This window comes from Malaya genurostris, chromosome 1 (assembly GCF_030247185.1).
Source record: "Malaya genurostris strain Urasoe2022 chromosome 1, Malgen_1.1, whole genome shotgun sequence".
Lineage (NCBI taxonomy): Eukaryota > Metazoa > Arthropoda > Insecta > Diptera > Culicidae > Malaya > Malaya genurostris.
In genome coordinates, this window is record NC_080570.1 from 80335029 (window position 1) to 80358799 (window position 23771).

A 23771-nucleotide genomic window follows, 5' to 3' on the forward strand; every position below is an offset into this window, starting at 1 on the left:
ATAAAGCTGAGTTTTAGATCTGAATTTGATCCAGATTTTCGGGCTGCAGTTCCAGAACTTGAGGTTCAGAACTCAATTTCCGAACTCTGAACTTAAATTATAGGTCCGAATTCTGGATAGGAGTTTTTCAATTGTATTCTGGTCGGAACCTCAATTTCAAATCCAGAATTCTTTTTCAAAATTCATATTCAAGTCAAAAAAAGTCTAGGTCTAGAACCAAGATCCTGATCTATGTTCCAGATTTCGGGTCCATAAACCAGGCTTAGAATAAGATTCTTAAATTTGGTCCAAGTTCCAGAATTCTAGATTTCAATTCTGACCCTGGAAACCGAACGAGGAACAGAATATTAGATCTGGATTATGAAAATGAAAAATAAAATCTGGTCTTGGATTTTGAAACCAAATTTCAGAACTGAACACTAGAATTGGATTCTTGACCTGGATACCGATCTGAACTGAATGAAACAACTTCACAAATAAATGAAGCATCAAGTTTTTACCCTTTTCACTTACCAAATATGAACTTTTAATTTCGAGTTATTTGTGGTTATATTACTGGAAATTTTATCACAAATTGCTGAAATCTCTGAAGACGTGTAAACAAATTATGATGATACGTTTAATAAAACAAGAAATATGCACGATAAAAACCACTCTTCCAGAGGGTAAATTTTGAAAAGGCGCCCCATAGTAAAGTAAGATGTATTCACGTCAAAAAATGTTCCATCGGTGACGGGTATAGCGTGATTTGTTATTCGATGCCTTTTACTCAGCCCACCTGGGTTTGATGACCTTAAGGTTAAAGCCTCTATAATGACCTTAAGGCTAAAGAATCTATAATTGAAGCAAAAAAAATATTCCATAGTAATGCGAATTGACTTCAATCTGTTGCGATACTGTAAGTATCGAGACCTAAAGTATCGATACTGACAGTATCGCTCTGATGCAATATCGATACCAAAAATACCCGATTCTCGAAGAAAAGTATCGATACTTCAAAGTATCGACTCGGTATCGGACATCCCTACTTCGTAGCCTGATGATTTTTCCCGCGGACCCACACAGACTGAATGATGCGGACAACATAGATATTTACCAACGCCATCTGGAAGACTCTCATAAGCAAAGTCTTGGCATTACATTCCTTTTGTGAAATTTGGCCTTTCTGTTTCAACAGACTTCGTAGCCGATTCTTAGTGTACAGAATCATTGCATGGCTAGTTCATGGATCCTACTGACACTAAGAATCCTTGCAGGTCGGGGCTCGAACATACGACAACTCTCAAGAATCTCATGCTATATTCAATTTACCGGCCACTGCTGATCGCCACCAGAAAGTTGAATTTTCGAGAATCCGCGACCCCGATACGACATTACCTAATGATACTATTCTAGTTTTAAGTTAGTCGTTAATTAAGATTAGAAAATGAAGGTCTTCTACTATTTACTATTCCGGCAAAGCTACCAAAAGTTGTTACTTTCTACTTGCTACTGCATTCTTCTTTTGCCGGTTCGGAATGTAAAGAGTAAAAGACCTTTATCGGTATTTTCCGGTATCTCAGAGACCCGAGTGATTCGTATTGATGAGATGCTTAAGCTTTGTCACATCTCACCTTTCTGCGGTATATCTTCACAAGCTTGCTCTACCTTGAGAACTAGCATTCTATAATTTTGATTTTATTTATTATTCCGAATTACAATAAAAATATTCTTATTATTATGAATAATGCTAATATTTCCATTGTTTTTTGTTCGAAATTTCAGGTGGGTAATTACCCACCTTTGGAATTTTCGGGTGAGTAGTGCTACCCACCGTACCCACCTTTTTCACCGGCCCTGCATACGTCTCCACATAACTCGGTCCATGGCTGCTCGTCGCCAGCCACTCAAGGCACGGATGCTTCTGAGATCACCCTCCACTTGATCGATCCACCTTGCTCGCTGCGCTCCTCTTCTTCTTGTACCAGTCGGATTAGATTCAAGAACCATTTTCACTGGGCTGTCGTCCGACATCCTTATGACAGGTCCAGCCCATCGTAGACGTCCGATTTTAGCTGTCCGTACGATAGGTGGTTCTCCTAGCAGCTGTTGCAATTCGTGATTCATACGCCGTCTCCACGTTCCGTCTTCCATCTGCATTCCGCCATAGATGGTCCTCAGTACCTTTCTTTCGAAAACACTGAGGGCGCGTTGGTCCTCTGCCAACATAGTCCAGGTCTCGGGGCCATAGAGAACAACCGGTCTAATGAGCGTTTTGTAGATGGTCAACACGGACTTTGGTGCCCCTGAATTCCGAACTTAATTCAGCTTCCGACTTGGTAAAGGTAAAAAGGTAAAGGACGAAAATCGATAATTTATTCTTATGCTTTGGATGTAACTGGTCGTCTTCACAAAAAGCAGCAACAACTTCTACGTGGTATAATACCTCAAATGCTCAAGTCGTGCTCTCATTTGCATTTCGGACGTCGTGACGATTCGCATTCAACTTCTGAATATTGTATCAGGAGTCTGGAGCTGGATTTAGGAATGGATTCTAGAAATTAATTCAGAACCTGGACTTTACCTTACTTAACAGCTGTTAAGTAGGGTAAAGTCCAGGTTCTGAATTAATTTCTAGAATCCATTCCTAAATCCTTAATCCTTAACAGCTGTTACGTAAGGTAAAGTCCAGGTTCTGAATTAATTTCTAGAATCCATTCCTAAATCCAGTTCCAGACTCCTGATACAATATTCAGAAGTTGAATGCGAATCGTCACGACGTCCGAAATGCAAATGAGAGCACGACTTGAGCATTTGAGGTATTATACCACATAGAAGTTGTTGCTGCTTTTTGTGAAGACGACCAGTTACATCCAAAGCATAAGAATAAATTATCGATTTTCGTCCTTTACCTTCTATGCTTATACAGTGGAACATCAGAATAGATATGTGCTGACTACTTTAAAACCGTCGTCACGGTTGATGAGCGTGATGAGTTATTCTCATTGTTTCCAAAAGTTTTGTGAAACCTAATTTTTGATTACGTTTAGTACAACTCGAGATATTCACGATTAACGATTAATTATTCACCCTGCAATCAATAACTTAGGCGGCAATCTATGTAGAACAATGCGTTTGAACGACAGTAATCATAGTTGAATTGACGTTTATTTTCATGCCAATACTTTTAATAGTGAGTGTAAATCAAGTTTTAAAAGATGAGATAAATGGAATAGCTGAATCTGCTAAGCTATTCCATTTATCTCATATTTTAAAACTTGACACGTTTAACATATATAACAATAATTCAACCCGTTTAACGTATCTAACAATAAAACAATCATTTGCTTTATTATTGGTTCCTTTATTTTTATAATTCGAAACGTGCGGCATCTCCCACGCCATTACGGAGTCTAACTGATACACTAAGGAGCACGTTATGATGGATTTCTATTTTCTTACATTTGAAAACATACATTGTACAGAGAGACACGTCTTAATCTAACCACATCGATCAACACCGAATTAGGCAAAAAGATCCCCAAAACTCTGGGAGTCTCCTCAGTTGACCGCGCGTGTGATAGTCGGAATAGCGCTTTGTATACTAAATATCAATTCACTTTATTACTCGACTTCAGATTAGTCCAACATATTCAATATTTAGGAATAAATGAAAATGAAACATGGGATAACTGTGCTGCTTTATGTTTACAAAAAAGTGTTTCGTATAACAACCCTTAGTCCCGCTGTTCAGGCAATTTTACTTATACAGTATATGGTACAACTTACTCCTAACAATAATCAAACCTTAAATCTGAATAACATGAAAAATCGTAAGTAATAGCAGCTAGTTATGTATCACAGAGAAAACATTTTCAATTCAACTTAACTTACATAATTAATCTATTGTTTTATTGGGTGACATTGCCAGACTACAATTGAGGGCAGCATCATGTTTGATATCCAAACTGCTATATTTCGTTGGTGATGGCGAAAGAGCACTGGAAATGGGAAAGCTTGCCGCGATCGCCGATATGTTTTTGTAATCGAATCGCATTAGTATATTTTCGCAGCTTTTTATATGTGATTGTTCACCATCTAATCCAACGTGACGTCGCAATAGGCTATTTTGTATTCCAACCGTATTGTGAACCGCCGACGGAAATGTTTCCAGTTGTGGATAAAACGGTGGAGAGTTTTCAGCTGATCGCGTGGTGCGGCCTGATGCTACTGGAACTGCTGGCTTCAACGATTCAAGATATGACTTATTAATAATTGGAGAAGATGGCGATTTATCAAATTTAATCAACTGGGTATCTTGCTGTATATGGTATCGATCATGAGAAGAACTTTTGAACGATGAAGGCCGTGCGGTTTGCATAGATTCTAGAATCAGTTTTGGTGGTGAAATAACTCTAGGTGAAATTGGGGGTGAAGTGCTGTAATATGAATGAAAGGTATAAGTTTTTGGAGATTGTTTATCTTTAGACTGAGTGTCGGCATGTTCACAACTATGATCTTTTTGTAAGTTTACATTACTTCTACTTTCACGATCTTTCTCTTTTTTTCGTCGTGGTGAATATTCTCTTCTCGTGCGTGATCGACTCGGCCTGTTTGGTGTCATTGGTTTGCAACGACTTTCATGGATATTCGAGTAATCATGAACCATAAACAAGGGTGGTTCGGCGTGCATGTCATCATATTGTTTTAAGGATTTTTCTAAATTATCTATAGTATCGTTAATGCGATCGGATTGAACGCCACAATCACGGTCACATAATCCATCAATAGCTTTTATCGAACTTTCAATAGAAGATAATGTAGCAGATAGATTTGCATTCGACTGTTTAAGATAGTCAATTGTTTTTATGGTGGTTATATAATCATCACCCAGCTTAAGTTTTCCATCCTCGATTCGTTTTATTATTTCATCAGTTCTAAAATTTTGCACTTCTTCCGGAATTTGTACAACTTTCAAAGCATCTGCTTCCTCTTGATTTCTAACTAACCCGAACTTTTCACTGCCCGTAAAGTGATCGGCTACTTCTAAAGATTCAGTCTTCAACTGCAGTAGTTCATTGATTTCGTAACGACTTTTTCTTTTCTCCGCATTGCTCACCGCAGCAGCCTTGAACCTGGCTAATTGCTCATCTGTCTTTTTGATGATTTCTTCTGTTTTCGAAGAACTCATAATCGATTTAGCGTCTCCTTTCATTTGGTCCTCTATAACTGGTCGAGTAGGTGATTTTTTAACGATAAATGGACTTTCAATTTTTAGACGTGACATTTGTTCTTCAGATTTTTTAATTATTTCTTCCGTTTTGCTACATGATCTACGCTCAATCTCTTTGAATATTGCGTCCTTAATTACTGCTTCATCTGATCTGAAATCGATCAATGATAGTCGCTTTTCAAGTCGTTCCAGAACATTTCGGTCGTGGATTCTAAAGCGTGCTAATTGTTCCTCTGTCTTTTTAATCAGTTCGTCTGTTTTGGAACCGGTCATAACTAATGCGTCAATTTCTGTGCATTTCGAAGAATTTGGAGCGTCTTCAAGAGATATCGTATCAAACAGCTCTTGATTTTCGATGATTTGCGATGAAGCACCTAATTCTGATGTATCAGTTATTAGATGCACTGTAGTATTAGACGCAGAATGATCTACTGCAATTCTGTTAGGAACTAGAGATACAGTACCTTCTTGAAAAGATTGTTGAGTGTCGCAATCCTTGATGGAATCAGTAGTTTCTTTTTCTTCCTCTGGAGTGACTATTTCACGGAAGTTTTCTTTACGGACATAATAAGTCAATTCAGATTCTTTGAATCGAGCTAACTGTTCTTCGGTGCGTTTTATCACTAGGTCTGTTTTAGATATATTAATTTCTGAGTTATTGTTTAAGACTAAGTTCTCATAGCTGTTAGATTTAACTGCTTCCGATTGCTGCACTTCGATGTCATATTGCAACTCTTCTGCAAGCTTACTCGAACTGACGATAAGGCGTTGATTTTTCAATTCACTTTTCGGATCTTCCAAAGAACTCCCAGGTATCGATTTGTCTAACTGAACATGCTTTGGTGATATTAGTAATTCTCCATCGAGAGTATGTAGATCTGTATTAATAAAACTACCTCTAACAGGATCAATATCCAGTAGTAGTTTGTCATCTGCATGACAACTAACAAACTGTTGGGTATTTGAACACGATGCATGATTTTGAATGCTTTCCAGTACTTCTTCCGAATGATTATCTTCGAAGCAATTTGTTTTCCTAAAGATTCGATCCAGGATAAGCGAATTTTCTTGTATTATGGCAGACATTTTTTTGCTTTTGTATGCACTTAAATCGGCCGAAACTAAACCTTCGGATGCCGATCGCTTGGTTACGTCTTCTTGATCTATACCTTTGGAAGGGTCATCCATGGAAAACGATTTCTCTTTTAGAAATTTTACTCGACTGGTAACTTTATCGAAGTTTGATAAATTATCTTTCGGAGATGGCGTTTTGATTACCTCATAGACACAGCTTTTGTTAGTTTCTGTTGAGAAAACAGGTTTTGGAGTTTCTGTTGATAGTTTTGAAAATTCTGTTGAAGGAACAGATTGGTTTGTGTTGTTATTATTATTATTATTCGTATTTAACGGCAAAAGTGGTAAATCTCCCATTGGTGAAGACATTTCATTTGACGAAGGTATACATGATCCATCAGAACTATTCTGAAAATTTATTTTTTCGATCTTCAACGTACTATCACAATTGCTGTCAGTAACAGTCACCATGAACTCGTTAATTTCTGACTTTTTTATTTGGTTAAGATCCAATTTATTAGGCCTTTCCGTTGCATTTATTCGCTCGAACAGTTGATTAGTTACGCCATCTTCATTTACGTTGAACACATTACTGATTTTAGCATCAGTAGCAGGAGACTCATCAATTCTTATGTTGTCCCTTATGATCTCATTAGAATTTGAAATGTCCAATACAGACGACGGTGTATTCAATGGACTTATTATGGACATGTTGACATAATGCATTATATCAGGAATCGGAGATAACTGACTAGTGCTAGTAATAGCTATTGAAAGTGACTCGTCATCCTTAATACTAGGTACACCAGATAGATCAATAATTTCTTTCGTTTGGACGACTTCTGAATCGAAAGAGTGATTTTCTTCATACGATTTACCATGTTGTTCACAATCTATTTCTTCGGCAATACCTGACAATATAAAATCTTTGTGTTTTGTATCTCCTATTGGCATGAATTCAAAACCTTGTGCATCGTCAGTTTTCACAACCAAATTTTCTTCGTCAGGCACTTCTTTAATACTTTCAGGAGTAATCCGCTGTTTCATTGGAGAAGCTTCTAACGAAGAAGTACTGAATAACTGATTCTCATCGTCACACAATGATGTATCTGTACTTGAGTCCTCATTCGATTCTTCACTGTATGATGATGACTCACTGCACCGAGTGATTCCTATCGAGGAGGACGGAATTTCTGATAAATTACTGATTGCTGACGATGAACTTGAGGATTTTATCAATTTCGAAGATTCTCTGAAATACAGGAGATAAGTATTATTTGCAATGTACACTGTCAACTCTAATTACAGTCTCGTTCCGTCACGGTCATCCAGTGGTGTTGATTTCTTAATGCCTGTTTGCTTATCATTACATTGTATGCCACCTCGACGTTGTCTTTCATCCATATCCTTCCAATGTAATGTTTCGGTCGTTTTGGGAGTTTTCTGCATTCCAGCTTTTGACTGTTTACTAACTTTCGAAATTCGAACGGGAGGTACTGAGCCCTGAGGAGGCCCCAAACGTTTACCTTTATTGCTGATCAGGGCATTTTTGCCCATCAATAACTGATTGACTTGAAGAGTGCTGCTGCAATCTGAACTGAGACTCGGTTGTCTTACTACTGCTGATGTCAGGATGATATGTGCTTGTCGTTGACGTTCTCTAAGTTTGTCGTACTGTTTTTTCAATAACGAAATGTCAAGATTAATTTTTTCCTTCCCGTCAGTATTGTTGCGTACGTTTGTCGTAATTCCTAGAGATGCTCTTCGACCTGATCGAAAACCCCATGCGGTTGCTGTCACTGCCAAACGAGAGTCTTCGTCGGACTCACCTTCATCGTCTGAATAGAATATCCTAAAGACAGAATTTGTGTTTGTTGGATCGATGTAGGATCTCAAAAATTGAACTATACTCACCTAAGATTAGAAGATTCCTTTAACTGAGTTATGCTTTTCAGGTGTTTGTCCCGTAGTCTTTGTAAGTCTGCAATAGGACCTATGTCGACAATTCGTTGCACAAGGCTATTGCAGTCTATTAGATTTCCATTCACAAGCTCTGTCGACAAGGCACCCATTTTACAGTAAAAATCATCTGCTGTTTTCGTTGCCAGGATTCGACTGCAACAAATGACTTGTGAGATCGTATTTCGAATAGAAACTTATTAATGTTACCTTTCTAATAATCCCCATATCGCCAACGCGGTCCGAAGTAAAACATCACTTCCTTCGATCAGAATGAGATCCCATATTCGCAGTACATAATTAATTGGTAAGCATGTACAAAATAATGTTAGGAACCATTGCATAGTAAATACGTTTGTTAAAGGTGGCTCAAATGCTCCTTCAGGACCCTGAAGTTTTTGCAAATGCCGTGCCAATTTAGGTAATTTGGTAGTTAACAGATCTCTAAATACTGCCATGTCTGCCTGTAGTCCCCCGAGCGAACCACAAAAATATCCAGGTGGAAGTAATCCCTCAATAAGGAGGATCATTATTTTTATCGAATCAGATTCGTTTTTATCCATAACTTGCAAAATTAAGGCTCCGAGCATGTTGAATCCTTGACAATATCCTACGACCGGGTTAAATCTCGAGTATCCCAGTAGAACACGCTTCAATTTAGCTTGGTTGATAATGCCGGATGGTCCTGAGCATAAACTTGAACCTGTTCGATGCAAATCCTAAAATTAGATGTAATACTTCTCAAAACAATTCTATTGTATTATAGAATTGATAATTTATATACCTTCACAATTTGAATGCCTAATTCCTCATCATCTTCATCCCATTGTTCGCAAAGATATATTTTGCCATCTTCCTCCCAATTTATTCCTTGTGTTTGAATGTGCCGATCAGAGAGAGCCAACCAAAGCTATTTCAAGAATTTTAATGTTAAAGTTAGTAATCAAATAATGGAAACTCAGATCTAACGTTATTCATACCTTTCGTCGAAATTCTGTTGGCATTCCTCCTGGAAGTCGTGCAACCATTTTCATGGCGTGCAACCACTGATTAAAGTCTGTTTGAGTGTCAGGTATGCCCATTTTTTTTAAGTTATTACAAGAGGACGATGTCGATGGTGGTGGTGGTGGCGGTATCGGTGGTGGCATGTCAAGGGCCTCTGCAGAAATGTTAAATCATACTTTAATTACTTTTTCATATAGACTATATTGGTATAAACATCCTAGTCAAGTCATTATGTAATTTATTTGAATTTCATCCCAATGAATGAAAAACGGTTATTATACGCACGGAATATTGCAGTTTGAATTCGAAATTCGGTTAAGGTTTGAATTATACATTATACGAGAACCCATTGGTATGTTCAGGGGGTAGGGGTGGTGGTGCGAAGGGGGCACTCGCCCCGGGCGCAACGTTTTTAGGGGGCGGTAAACTAATCCTTGAGACCTTTCTGTTTTTTTTATCGCGTCCAATTTTTTCCGGAAATGGAGTTCAGTTTTTTTCTCGCAAAACAAACCATTAAATTAAACCATTTCGAATCAATTCAAGAGTTATAATGATCTCTGGCTGGATTATAAACAACAGAGAAAACCTATTCCTAATCAATCCAGTAGTGTAAGGATACCTTTCTCTTATCATTGACCCTGTCTCATTGAAACATTTCGTGCTTTTTTTTGTCTTTCTCATTTAGAAAGGTTATGCAATCACTTGAAAAATCGAGAAATTGCTGTGTGTCAAATAATCTTAATCTGTACGAATGTGTCAAATCATCTCACCAATAATAAAAGGTCTCGTGGTCCCATTCGGAATTCCTGAGATTCATCCGGATCCGACTTCCGGTTCCGGAGTTATAGGGTTAAGTTTGTAGAAAGTTTTATATCGTCACTCAAAGCGGCGAAACAAGAAAATATTTCTGAATGCACCGGAAATAGTGGTTACATATTCCAAAATGGATTTCAGCGATGGCTTGATCGATTTCCACAAACTTAAGACCAAACAAAAGGTCTCGTGGTTCCATACGGAATTCCTGAATTTTATCCGGATCCGACTTCCGGTTACGGAGTTGTAGATAAAGTGTGTTGAATATTGTACACCATGTATAAAATTCCTAACTGTCATTGGTCCTACCAAAAACTACTGCAATTTTACCAACATGCCCAAGCAAAATCGAATAAAATCTTGAAAATTTGAATTAAAACTAGTAGAGTTTTTACGTCACGTTAGTTGGATTAGAAGAGTTTTTTATGGACTAGTTAATAATTAAACCATATCAATTTAATAATTAAATCAAATCAGGGATTTCATCCGATGGCCCAAAGAGTGGGTCTAGACATTGTAAAGTATTATGAAAATAATGAACTGCTCTTCAAGCGGTTGTAGTGCCTGAATAAAGCAGGTATAGATTTATGATTTATGTGCAGGCTGAAAAAAGCCGCGCTTTAAGCTGGTCTAGAGCCAAATATACGAATTTTTTACATTCAGAGCAATAAAATTTTTCCACTCAGTTTTCGATAAGGGCCGAAATATGCAAACACACAGGATCGGTCTGAGCCGCGCACTAGGATGTATGAAGTAAATAAAACCTTTGTAAACAAGCAGGCAAAAGTAGATGCGCGCAAGTATAGCTAGATATGCGTGTGAGCCAGAAGGGGACGGGAAGGAAAGAGAAAACCGTGAATGTTGCGGTTTATGTTGCGCGACATTTACATTTGTTGTAAGAAAAATACTTGTATATATAGTTAAGATTTTGTTAAAATAAAACACTTGCAATTCACTGCAGTCAAGAGGTAAATTACTTTTCCGAAAGCCGCCGAAGTGTAATTGATTTTCAAGGTGGATAGACAGCTACGAGTACTATCCGGCCGCTAGACAATTACACTAGGTTAATCCGAAATATCCAGGTTGGTCTAAGGTCTAACTATTAGAACCAGGAAAAGTTTCCTCCAACAATAACAAGGTTTTTATTAAGATAACTTCTGTCATGGGCTCGTTTTTGATACGAATTCATTCAGATTGATTCGGATAGTTCACAAATGCGCTTACATCAACAATATCACATTTGAACTTGATCATTGATCATTTGCAGAAATAATTGTGCGGATTCATTTCTAACGCGACCGTCGTACCGTTCGGATGCTAATTCGTGGTGAAGTAAGTGTGTATATAGCCGTGTTAATCCGCTTCAAGGTCAATCAAAGATTAATCTTTTGTTACTGTGAGCAGCGTACCAGACCAACACGAAACAATAGAAACAATACCGTTAGGTTAGGTGGTTTCAAGTGCTAGTGCATTGAAAGTCTGTCGACTTTAAATAGTGATCGAACGTTTGCAGTGGTGCCGTGACCCGGTGCTGTGTGCTTTTTTCCTGTTAGAGGTATTGTTTTGCACTCGGGCACACTTACAATTCAATCAACACGTGGCCCCAGCGCCCGAGCTTTGCTACGGAGCACAACGAATAACCAAGGCCAGGCATTGGTGGTTATTCATCGTTTAAGATAAGTAATATTCTCTTTTCATATTTCATCTGTCGTTTAAATTACCTTATAGTACCCCAGATCTCTTACCCGCGCGGATACAATTCCGTGTCATGATAAACCCTGAGAAACATAATCCTGACCCACCAGATAATGAAATGGATACAACTGCCAATAGCAACAAACCCCGCGTTTAACATTATCCCGACGGACTTGCACTCCCGGCCGGACCGTATACGGTTTATTTTCGGCCCAAATTGAATGGGAAAAAATTGAGCAATCTTCAATTATCGAGAGAACTGACAAAGCGGCACTCTACCGTTAAGAGTATTGACAAGGTGCGCCCAGACAACCTTAGGGTCTCGTTAACCAGTGCAAAACAGGCTAACGATATCGTTCAATGCAAGATTTTTACACGGGAATATCGTGTGTACATCCCCGCTCGTGAACTCGAGATTGACGGCGTGGTCACCGATGCCAGTTTGACATGCGAAGACGTTCTTAAGTACGGGAAGACCGTAAATATACTGGATTGCAAGAGATTGCATTCAGTGTCGATCGCGGGGGATGGTACCAAATCATATCCCCAATCAGACTCGTATCGGGTGATTTTCGCTGGCTCGGCTTTACCTAACCACGTCCTCCTGGACCGAGTGCGTCTCCCTGTTCGTCTTTTTGTTCCGCGTCTAATGAACTGCACTAACTGCAAGCAACTGGGACACACAACATACCATTGCAGCAATAAGCTCCGTTGTGCTAACTGTGGGGGTTCTCATGCGGACGGCTCTTGTGGTAAGGGTACTGAAAAGTGTCTTTACTGTAAGGAGGGTCCGCATGACCCAATGGCATGTCCCGCGTACAAAATGCGCAAGGATAACATGAAGCGTTCATTGAAGGAACACTCCAAGCGTTCCTTTGCTGACATGCTCAAGAGTGTCACAACCCCTAAACCAGCAACGAACATCTATACCTGCTTGTCAACTGACGAGAGCGAGTTTGACGACCCATTGGAAGGTACATTTTCGGCGGTCTCTCATAGCTTTAGAAAAAGAGTAAACAAATCCTCTCATAAGTTCCCAAGTAAGGGTTCGAAATTTTCTTCCGATGAGCCTCCAACATTTAGAAGTAGTGGATAAAAAACTCCGAAACTAACAGTTCCTGGTCTCGGAAAACTTAAGAAAACTGAGAAGGAATTCCCACCACTTCCAGGGACACCAAAATCCCCAAGTGCCCCTGAAAACCCAACAGAGAATCTGCTGGGTGCTGGGCTCATAAAATTCTCTGATGTTGTGGACTGGATTTTTACCACCTTCAATATCTCTAATCCTCTTAAAAGCCTGTTCATGGCTTTGATACCTACAGTTAAAACTTTTTTGAAGCAGTTGACTGCAAAATGGCCCCTTCTTTCAGCGATCGTATCCTTCGATGGCTAATTCATCCACCGAGGTCACGGATTCAATCACTGGTTTACAGTGGAATTGTAGAAGTATTATCCCAAAAATAGATTCTTTCAAAATTCTAGTGAATAATATGAACTGTGACGCATTCGCATTGTGCGAAATCTGGCTAACTTCTGATGTGTCCCTAAACTTCCACGATTTTAACATTATTCGCCTGGATTGAGATGATCCCTACGGAGGAGTACTTTTGGGGATCAAAAAGTGCTATTCCTTTTATCAAATCAATCTCCTCTCGATACCAGGTATTGAAGTTGTCGAATGTCATGTCACAATGAAAGGCAAGGACCTTTCCATTGTTTCCATCAACAATCCACCAAGAACCTCGGTTATGTACCGCTGGCTGAGCGATGTCATGCAGCTCCTCCCCGCGCCGACATTAGTTTTAGGAGATTTTAACTCTCACGGTATGGGATGGAGTTGTATTCATGATGACAACAGATTAATCGCGATCTATATTCTTTGCGATAACTTTAATATGACTATCCTGAATACCTGAGAAATGACACGGATTCCTGCACCACCAGCAAGACCAAGCGCGCTATATTTATCCTTACACTCGACCTTGCTACGATTGGATTGCACATGGAAGGTGATCCCCGATCCCCACGGTAGCTATCATCTACCTATCGTAGTTTCAATCGCTTGTGGATCAAGACCATCGGAGACAATCAATGTTTCGTATGACCTCACACGAAATATTGATTGGAAATACTACGCAAATTCGATATCTGAAAAATTAGTAACAGCACAAGAACTTCCTCTGGAGGAAGAGTACATGTTTATGGCTGACTTGATTCTCTATACTGCGATTCAAGCTCAGACGAAACGTATACCTGGCGCGAAAACTTACATACATCCTCCTAACCCGTGGTGGGACAAAGAGTGCTCATCACTTAACGCGGAAAGATCTTCAGCGTTCAAAAAGTTCAGAAAAAATGGAACACCTGATAATTATCGGAATTACGTGGCGTTAGACAAGCAAATGAAGAACTTGGTTAAAGCATAGAAGCTTGGTTATCGGCGACGGTTTGTTGACGGATTATCAAAAGAAACATCGATGAGCACTCTTTGAAACACAGTCCACCGAATGCGAAACCAAAACACCACAAACGAAAGAGACGAATATTCCATCCGTTGGATGTTCGATTTCGCTAAAAAAATATGTCCAGACTCTGCTTCGGAACAGAAGATCTTGTCGTGTAACAATAAAGCCCCGGGACTAGACAGAATTAAACTCAACTTGTTGAAAAATCTTCCTGACCCTGCCAAAAGGCGCTTGCTGAATTTATTCAACAAGTTCCTCGAGGGTAATATTGTCCCCCACGACTGGAGACAAGTGGCGGGCGTCTTACCGTTGAAAAATCGATTTTGGGATCACTCATATCGATTGCTAATCCGATGCGATATTTTGAATCCGATGGTGATTGAAAACTTCGAAAGGCTTATCGAGTTTAATTCTCAGACCCTTTTTATGTCCTTGTATTTTGATTACATGACTCAGAATATTAATACTTCTTCGTTTGTTTCCAACCGTGCACATTTCTTGGATACTTCTGATTCTACTGTGATTTTCGAAACATCCATGAAAGAATAGATTCGTGGAATTTCGGATCACGTACGCCTTCAAGTGGTCCCTAATATTTTTATAATAAATTTAGAACAGTTAACTGTGAAAAGATGTTTTACACTGACGGATCAAACATCAAAGAGTCAACAGGCTTCGGCATCTTCAATCAGAACATCACCGCCTCGTACAAACTCAGTGATCCGGCTTCAGTTTACGTCGCCGAACTAGCTGCTATTCAGTACACCCTTGATATCATTAAAACCTTGTCCAAAGACCATTACTTCATTGTCATGGACAGTCTAAGCTCAATTGAAGCTCTCCGGGCGACGAAGCCTGGAAAAAACCCCCCATATTTCCTGGGGAAAATACGGGAACACTTGGGAGCTTTATCTGGACGGTCCTATTCGATATCGTTAGCTTGGGTCCCTTCGTATTATTTCAGTCCGGCCAATGAAAAGGCAGACTCGTTGGCTAAGGCGGGCGCATTAGAAGGTGATATTTTTGAAAGACAAATATACTTCAATGAATTTTTCAGTATCTCTCGTCAGCTAACTCTCGAAAGTTGGCAAACTTAATGGAGCAATGGCAAACTGGGACGATGGCTACATTCCATTATCCCTAGGTATCGACGAAACCTTGGTTCAGGGGGATGAACGTGAGTCGCGATTTCATTCGTGTTATGTCGCGGCTCATGTCAAATCACTACACTTTCAACGCACATCTTCGGTGTGTTAGACTCGCGGGGAACGGTCTCTGCACATGTGGCGACGGTTATCAGGATATCGAGCATGTCGTGTGGTTGTGCGTAGAGTATTGCGATGCCAGGTCGGAGCTATTGGAATCGCTTGGGTCTCGAGGTAGACCGCCTGAGGTTCCGGTTCGGGATGTGTTGGCGAGTCGGGATAGTATATATATGCTTCTCTTATACCAGTACCTTAAACACATTAATATACAAGTGTAATCCGTAGTATCCTCTCTGTTGTTGAGGCTAAGAATAATCTTCACCTATAGGTTCGAGACTAACATTCACCCGATTCTCCCAATCCCTCGCCTGTCCACCATCTCTGTCGAAAATAACAAGATCTTTTTGCTGTCACTAACTTTTTCGTTCCCGCTTCCTCCGTTTCTTCACCATGTCGATGTCAACTAATTAGATCTTTGTCGTTTTTAGTCATTCGTTCCCATACCCTCTTTTTTCACTCCGTTTTCCACAAAATTACTTCTCCATGTTTCTTTCAATCTCTTAGGCAACATCACCATCATCGTCCACGGAAAACTGCTCCAATCGATGACCAACATGCGGGCTACTCGTCGGGTATCCGTGGTCTGGGGGTGTTTCTCGCGGACCCTTTGATACGTAGAATTGTCATCTGGAAGACACTCGTGTTATATTCAATCCACCGACCATTGCCGATCGCCAGCTGCATCCTGAATCTGCCAGAATCGACCATTGCGGCCGGAATACTCCACTACCCTAATGATAATACCCTAGTTTTAAGTTAGTCGTTAATCAAGATTAGAAAATACCCTTGGCATCTTAGAGTTTAAGCAGTGTGCCTTTAAATATGTTATAATTGAACAAAAAAATTGTGCGGATAGAAAAAATTGATTTCTAGGTTACGTTACTTGTACGATTATATATCTGGAACCAGAAGAGATAACTATTTGTATTCGGAATTCAATCCACAACCTAGTATTAGTATCGAACGACTGTAATTATAGAAATCAGTCCATACATATCCCAGAAAATTGCGAGGTAATGGAAATAGTCGTTTATGTCGCTTAAACCATTATATCAGCAGAACCATAAGTGACAGACATTTGATCATCGAACATAGTTCACGACTCATTAGTATATCAAACGAAACTAATCTTCAAAAATATAATATATTTTTAGGCACACTGCTTAAGCTCTAAGATGCCAAAGGTATATTCTAATCTTAATTAACGACTAACTTAAAACTAGAATAGTGTCATTAGATTATGTCGTCTCGGATTTTCAAAAATCCAGCTTTCAGCTGGCGATCGGCAGTGGTCGGTGAATTGAATATTGTATGAGCCTTCCAGATGGCGTTGTTAAATATCTATGGCCGCATATCAGTCCCAACGATGAAAAAATCATCATTTTTGCTAATTTTTTCCAGGACTATCGTTCAGCAAAATAAATTCCAATGTTGTGTATGATAAAAACAATCATTCGAACAATATTTTGTAGTTTTTTCGTTGAAAAATATTGAGAAATTAGTCGATGAAGAACTGTTTTTGAGGACGTTTCTTAAAAATCATGATTTGCGGTGTCTACTGTATCTTAGCGCAGACTAATCAGAAGCAAACAAATCAAAGCAGAACAGACAGACTTTTTAGACCCCAACGTTTTTTTTTAATATTTTGAATTTTTGGTGGTTGTTCAAAGTGAAAACTACGATTTTTCACAAAAAAATCCGCCACTTTGTAGCTATTAAACCTCATCAAAGTAACAAACAACGAAAAGGAAAACGTTGGGGTTTTGTTTTTTGTATGTAGAAAGAGTGCGCAAAATTTGAAAAATATTGGTGCAGTCGTTTTTTAATGATGATGGACACAGACTTTAAAAACCTGCTTTCGAGAAAAACGCGTTTAAAGTTTTTTGTCTATAAAATCAATGGAAACAATTTATTATTCAATGGAGCCATAAATTTTCAAAAAAAATTTTCAAATTTTTTTTTTAATTTTAAGATTTGGGTTATAATGAAACAATTCAAAATTTTTAGGTCAAGTTTTTAAGTCAATCGAAGCAGAAATATTAGGCCTGTGTACCGAGCTCTTACTTCTTCGCAGAATGAGATAGCCATAAATAAAGGTCCATAACTTCCAGAGTCTCGTTATAACAGGCTTGAAAATTTCACAAAATATCCTTGAAATGTTTTACTATAAGAAAATATAAAGAAAATAATAATTGATTTTTCAAAAGTGTTAGTCAAGAGTCGCCTCGGTGGCTTTGTGCCGCCGAGCCATCTTGGCTTTGTGCCACCGAGCCATCTTGGCTTCGGTTATGTGGCTACGCCACATCAGTTATACAGGAGACATGACCCATTCGGCGAAATGACATATTCGGCGAAACTACTTTCGGCGAAATGGAATCGACGAAACGACTTTTTCCGGATAAACTGACGCGATTGGTCAAAGCAACGATGGATAGAGTGATATGCTACGTCCGAGTATCTGGGACGCTCTCGAGTCCTTTCCAATCTTGAAGAGGGCTACGGCAAGGTGACTCTCTTGTATCTTGTTCAACATTATTTTGGATGGTGTGATTCGAAGAGCGAGGATCGACACGAGTGGCACGATCTTCCGAAAGTCCGTACAACTTTTTGGTTTCGCTGACGGTATTGATATTATGACACGTAACCTTGAGAAGATGATGGAAACATACACCGAACTGAAAGCTGAAGCTAGACGTATCGGACCCTGACTAACATATCGTATCTAAACTATTCCTATTTTTGATTCTTGTTAGAAAATTTCGATATTTTAACTACTAATAAGACCATACTTTTATCAGCACTAGTTACGAATACAGCTTTTTGTTAAAAACTTGTTAGGGCTTGGTGATAAATGCGTCAAAAACAAAATACATTAGAGGAACAGGCTCTAGAGAAGAAACACTACGCCTCCCACCACGCTGGTTTAATGGAAACTATTTAATGCATAATCCTATTTAATGCATAATTTAATGCATAATTCTCGCGAATTTTCAAACTACTTACAATCGAAGGACTCACTGTTCATCATTTTCAAAATCGAATTTTTTACACCGGGAATACAAATACATTGTTTGACGTTTTTGTCTTTCTCATATGGTTATACAATCGCTGTGAAAATCGACTTTACAATCGAGGCCCGGAGGGCCGAGTGTCATATACCATTCGACTCAGTTCATTCATGTGTGTATGTGACAAATAATGCCACTTGATTTTCTCAGAGATGGCTGAACCGATTTTCACAAACTTAGATTCAAATGAAAGGTCTTATGGCCTCATATAACTTCCCTGATTTTCATCTGGATCCGACTTTCGGTTCCGGAATTGCAAAGAAATATGTGCAACTTTATGAAAAAATGGGCGCTCAATTTTCTCGGCAATTTCTCAACCGATTTTCACAAACTAAGAAGCAAATAAGAGGTCTTGAAATTCTTTTGAAAGTCCCCGAAAAGTTAATTCAAATCCGACATTCGGTTCCGGTAGTACAGAGCGATTCGTGAAAATTTTCAATTTCATGAGATTTGTTCACAAGCGATGGCAAAACGAGGTGCACATTTTAATAAAATCATGATAACGATGCTTTTCTATAAAAGTACATTTATTGCCTTTCTCCTATAGAAATAATCACTTGAAAAAATTCTAAGTGTTCTACATCATTCGACACAATTCATCGAGCTGAACAATATCTGCATGTGTATGTGTGTGAATATGTGTCAAGTAAAGTTGCTCATTACATAAAAAATTTCATATTCCCACAGGTTGCTATTGAATTTTATCATGCTTTCATATGATAAAAGGGGGTGTAAAATTTGAGACCGCCATTTGGAGCGACGACTCAAAAAATGATAAAATTCTTTATAGATTTGGCTCATAGGTTGCTGTTCAATTTCATCCGAGTTCGACTTTCGGTTCCTGATTTATTGAGTAAAATGTGTTTAATCATTTAGTGCGACGATGTAAAATGAAGAAATATTTTTATTAACTTGACACAACTGTTTACAAATTGAAAAGGTTATTGTAGTGCATACTCAAAAAAGTTTCTTATTTTATTCTAGATTGAAAAATAAAAATCTTGACAGAATCTTCTTGTGATATTTTTGAAAATTTAAGTAATATGAGAAAGGCATCTTTACACCACTAGGTGGATTAAAAAGGTTTTTACCAAACGGGTTTAGGCCGGGTCCGAGTAATTTTTTTACTGCTCATTCGGGTTCGGGTCGGGTACGGGTAATTATTTTTTATTTTTTATCGGGTGCGGGTAATTTTTTAAAAATTTGAATCGGGTACGGGTAATTTTTTAAATTTTTAATCGGGTACGGGTCGGGTTCGGGCCAGAATCAAAGTTATTAAAAGCGATAGTGGTGTAATTATGCCTTTCTCATATTATTCATTTTCTCAAATATATTATAGCAGAAACTCCCCGAAAGACAAACAGTTTAGAAATGTTCTTCGTTGGGCACGTCAGTATAGACATTGCCCTTCAATGCACAACAAAAAAAGTGTTCTGCAAATAGCAGAAACTTTACATCTGATTAGCGGTTCAAATTGAACTGCCGAGTTTTACATTAAGCTATGTACTAATCAGTCGAGACGAACGTAAATATAATTAAATTTAGAAGAGTTTTGAAGATTTCTGTTGGATAATATACTACACGGATGAAAATTACTTCTCAATTCTGTACGTTTCAATGGAATGTAATTTAATGCATTCCGATTTAGTTTTGTATCGATAATGGTTTTTAATTAAACTTTCGATTCAACCGATGTCTATTCCATGTTACTATCATGTTACTATACTATATTCATGCCGTGTATATTTTATTATTTCTTTCTGTGTACTACGTTGATATACTACATTTGAATTTAAGTTAAATCTTTGTAAGAAAGAGAAGTAAGTTCCATTTTACCATATTTGATTACTATTGTTGGCACAGGATATCGGCATAGTGACATTCGGTTCATTCAACCATATACTAATATGACCTACGCATTTTTTACGATTGTGTTTGAACAAGCTTCGCAACTGATTTATAGCGTACAGAATCATTGCTTACTACGATTCTACTGACACTAAGAACCCTTCCAGGTCGGGGCTCGAACATACGACTTGTAAGACCAGTGCCCTAGGCATTGAACCGCCAACCCGAGCTCTAAATTCATTTTGATCGGATGTTTGTTTTAAAGAAAAAGTTTAATTCGAAAAGGCAATAATATATTTCAAGAATCTTTAGTTTTGGACAATTATTTTTTGTTTCTCTATCACTTTAAGTATCCAACACATACAATTTGAAAAATTACTAATAAAGAGAAGTATTTAAAGATGTGGTGGTATACCCAAGTGCAACCAACATAATCCATTTCCATATCAGCAAATTGATCTTAAATCCAATTGATATTAATAATTTGCAAAAAAATTATGTATCAGAAAAACAAAATATTCAATATCAGCAATAACAGGGGCAAGGTTTTGGAACTCCATTGTAGTAGGGTAATGGTACCCCCATTCATCTCATATACAAAAACCAAGAGTTATAATGAGATTTGCTGTCTCTGTTCGATAGATTGACTCTCGGGATAAGATGAAAATATGTGCACAAGTTTTCGCGTCAATTGTACAGCAGTATAGTACAATTATTGAACCATTGGTATTGCGGCATTGTTTTTTAGAGCCGAATCAAAGATAATGTATTCGATTTTATCACAATTCGTTGATTGAAAGTCGAGTAACCGGCAATAATATGGTGACTCTACTAATGAGATGATTATTGGTACAAAAGCATTATCGTTCAATAAATCTGAAAGGAAAAATAAATTCTGTAAAAAACTAGTCGCTTCCTTGAACATATGAAATAAACACTATGCTGCAAGGCACAAGAATATCTCTATTTTGATGACCAAATAAATTCTCAGGTCTCAGTTACTTTTCTCCATAGCTCGTTGCTGATATATAGCGTATATCTGAATTGAAAAAAATAACATCAAGGCATTCAAATTACAAAACTGAAAAGTCATTTGCATAATTAAACTATTCATATCAGCGTTAGGATGAAAGTGTGCCACGTCAGAGCTGTTTGACTTTTTGTATAGTTGACATTGATTTCCGAATGGAACGGAACTCACACACTTTTAGACATGATAATGATAACAAAAACATGTAATGGTTGCAATCATACCGTCCATTATGTCAGCTAGATTTGACAGGTGATGAATGAATACAGCGATGATGGTTACTCCTATTGCTTTCACAGAGATGAGTGAATATGTGATTATTTCGCTTGAATCGACGTCAATTACCCTATAGTTAAAATTGACTCCGTAGTATTCTGGTTTATGCCAGTTTTTCCGGTGGTTTAATAACTTTTGTAATGAATGTCTAGTAATAAATTTGGCACAGATTAACACAATTTTTCCGGGAATAATACCAATGTTTTGTTACATATTTAATAAGTTTCACACATACATAAGAATATCACTCACAAATCATACTCGCTTCATATTCTTCTTGTGTTAGCCAAAATTCATTTGTATCTAACGCTGCTTCAATTGATGAATCACTATGGATGATTATTTTGAACTGTATGCAGAATCTAGCCATCGATACAAACAGTTCAGGAAAAAAACATCCTTATTTAAAACACGTATCGCACATATCCCTTGTAAAGTATAACATATTAACTATATTTGCGCTAAGTTCCACAATATTTCTCGTTATTTTTGCTTCCCCTTAAAAGGAAATTTCCTTTCATTGTAAATTACAAAGCACACAATAGTTATCACTTGGATACTCAACATAGTTAGTAAGATCGATAATTCATTAAAAATATTAAACTTTTCTTTCAAATTTGAGTGAGATTATAATGGACTTATCCACAAATCTAGCCTTTTCGACGTTGCATTTGTTTCGCCGATTTTTTCTCACATCTCATTACTTTTTCTGATTGCAAAAAAATATCTTTTTATAATATTTGTTTTTGTATGAAAATGCACGGAAACTGAGAGTGAAACTTGATTCTCTATTCGATCGACAACAGTTTATCTTTTTATAGTAATTCTCAAAAAGAATGATAAACATCTGTTCAAATTACAATACACCCTCGTGTCACTTCGCAAGACTTTGCTATGGAATAACTGAATTTAACATTCGAGTATGTCCGATGGTAATTTTATACTAACAAACATTGAACGTATGCAGTTATTCCTAATGTTTTGTGAGACGTGAGAAAAACCTCCCATATGCTCACCAATTTTCCATTACGGTTTCTCAGTCCAGGATTGAATCCTAAAAATGGAAAACTTAATTTAGCTATACAATGTTACAAAATATGTACATATACATATACATATTGTAACATTGTATAGCTAAATTTTGCTTATATATACTCGTATATATTTCATAAATCGTTTCTGAGCATTCACAATTAGTCTGTATTAAAATGATAACTATAGCACTTCGTTGTCACCCCTTATTACAATATATAATATCAAGTGAGCGGTATTAGGCATTTACGGTGAGACGAATCATCTTGACACTTGGTCTGGGCATGCGTGTAAGTGAAGACATAACTTGTTTTGAAATGCAACCCTGTGTCATTTCTTATCTATCTGAAAAGTGAAACTGGAACATAGCCATTCACAGAAACGATAACATATCTTAGAATCCAAAACAACGGTTTTCTAAATTCTTTCACACATATAGAATGTGCAAGCCGTAGAAATAAATCATTGAATTCACTTTATTTTTGAAAACAAATATGCGTACATTTTGAATCAATAAAAACCTGTTTTAATCCACCTAGTGGTGCAATGATGCCTTTCTTATATTACTTATATTTTCAAAAATATCAATAGAAGATTTCGTCAAGATATATTTTATAAACTTGAATAAAATTAGAAACTTTCTTTGGGTATAAACTAACATAACCTTTTCAATTTGTAAACAGTTATGTTACATCAATATGATTTTTTCCTTATTTTTCATCGTCGCACTAAGTGACGTTTAGAAATTTTAAACACACACTACCTTACAGCTCCGGAGCCGGAAGTCGGATTCGGATGAAAACTCAACAGCAACCTATGAGACTATAGCACCTTTCATTTGAGCCTAAATTTGTGAAAATCGATCGAACCATCTCAGAGACAAATGAACGAGTTTCGTTTTAGAGTTTTTGACCACTATTTCCGCCGAGAACTGGGAACCAGTATAGTCGAGACGGGTCATCTAGTAAGTAGCTAACATAGCCTACGAATCTAGAAGAATTTTAGAAATTTTACACTCTTTTGCATCCG

The 23771-nt window shown here is 37.8% G+C and overlaps 1 protein-coding gene across 5 annotated transcripts; it reads right to left on the minus strand.

Annotated features, from left to right (window-relative positions):
• Nucleotides 1-3322: 3322 nt before the first annotated feature.
• Nucleotides 3323-22751, minus strand: LOC131440606 (serine-rich adhesin for platelets). Of its 5 annotated transcripts, none has more exons than XM_058612039.1 (7): nt 22727-22751; nt 9226-9404; nt 9030-9155; nt 8456-8964; nt 8201-8401; nt 7593-8138; nt 3323-7538 (listed from the first exon to the last, which is right to left on the minus strand). In XM_058612039.1, the coding sequence occupies exons 2-7, from the start codon at nt 9391-9393 to the stop codon at nt 3878-3880; spliced, it is 5211 nt and encodes a 1736-aa protein (XP_058468022.1). In that variant the 5' UTR covers nt 9394-9404; nt 22727-22751; the 3' UTR covers nt 3323-3877. The 5 variants fall into 5 exon arrangements, with proteins under 5 accessions (XP_058468022.1, XP_058468020.1, XP_058468021.1 ...); XM_058612037.1 differs by lacking the exon at nt 22727-22751 and adding an exon at nt 21963-22668; XM_058612038.1 differs by lacking the exon at nt 22727-22751 and adding an exon at nt 21780-22668.
• Between the last annotated feature and the right edge of the window lie 1020 nt (nt 22752-23771).

Bases quoted from the DNA above. Each gene is read 5' to 3' on its own strand.
- LOC131440606 (XM_058612036.1), bottom strand. The intron at 9,156-9,225 runs GTATGAATAACG...TTCTTGAAATAG, and splicing joins CAACAGAATTTCGACGAAAG to CTTTGGTTGGCTCTCTCTGA. The intron at 7,539-7,592 runs GTAATTAGAGTT...CCTGTATTTCAG, and splicing joins GACCGTGACGGAACGAGACT to AGAATCTTCGAAATTGATAA.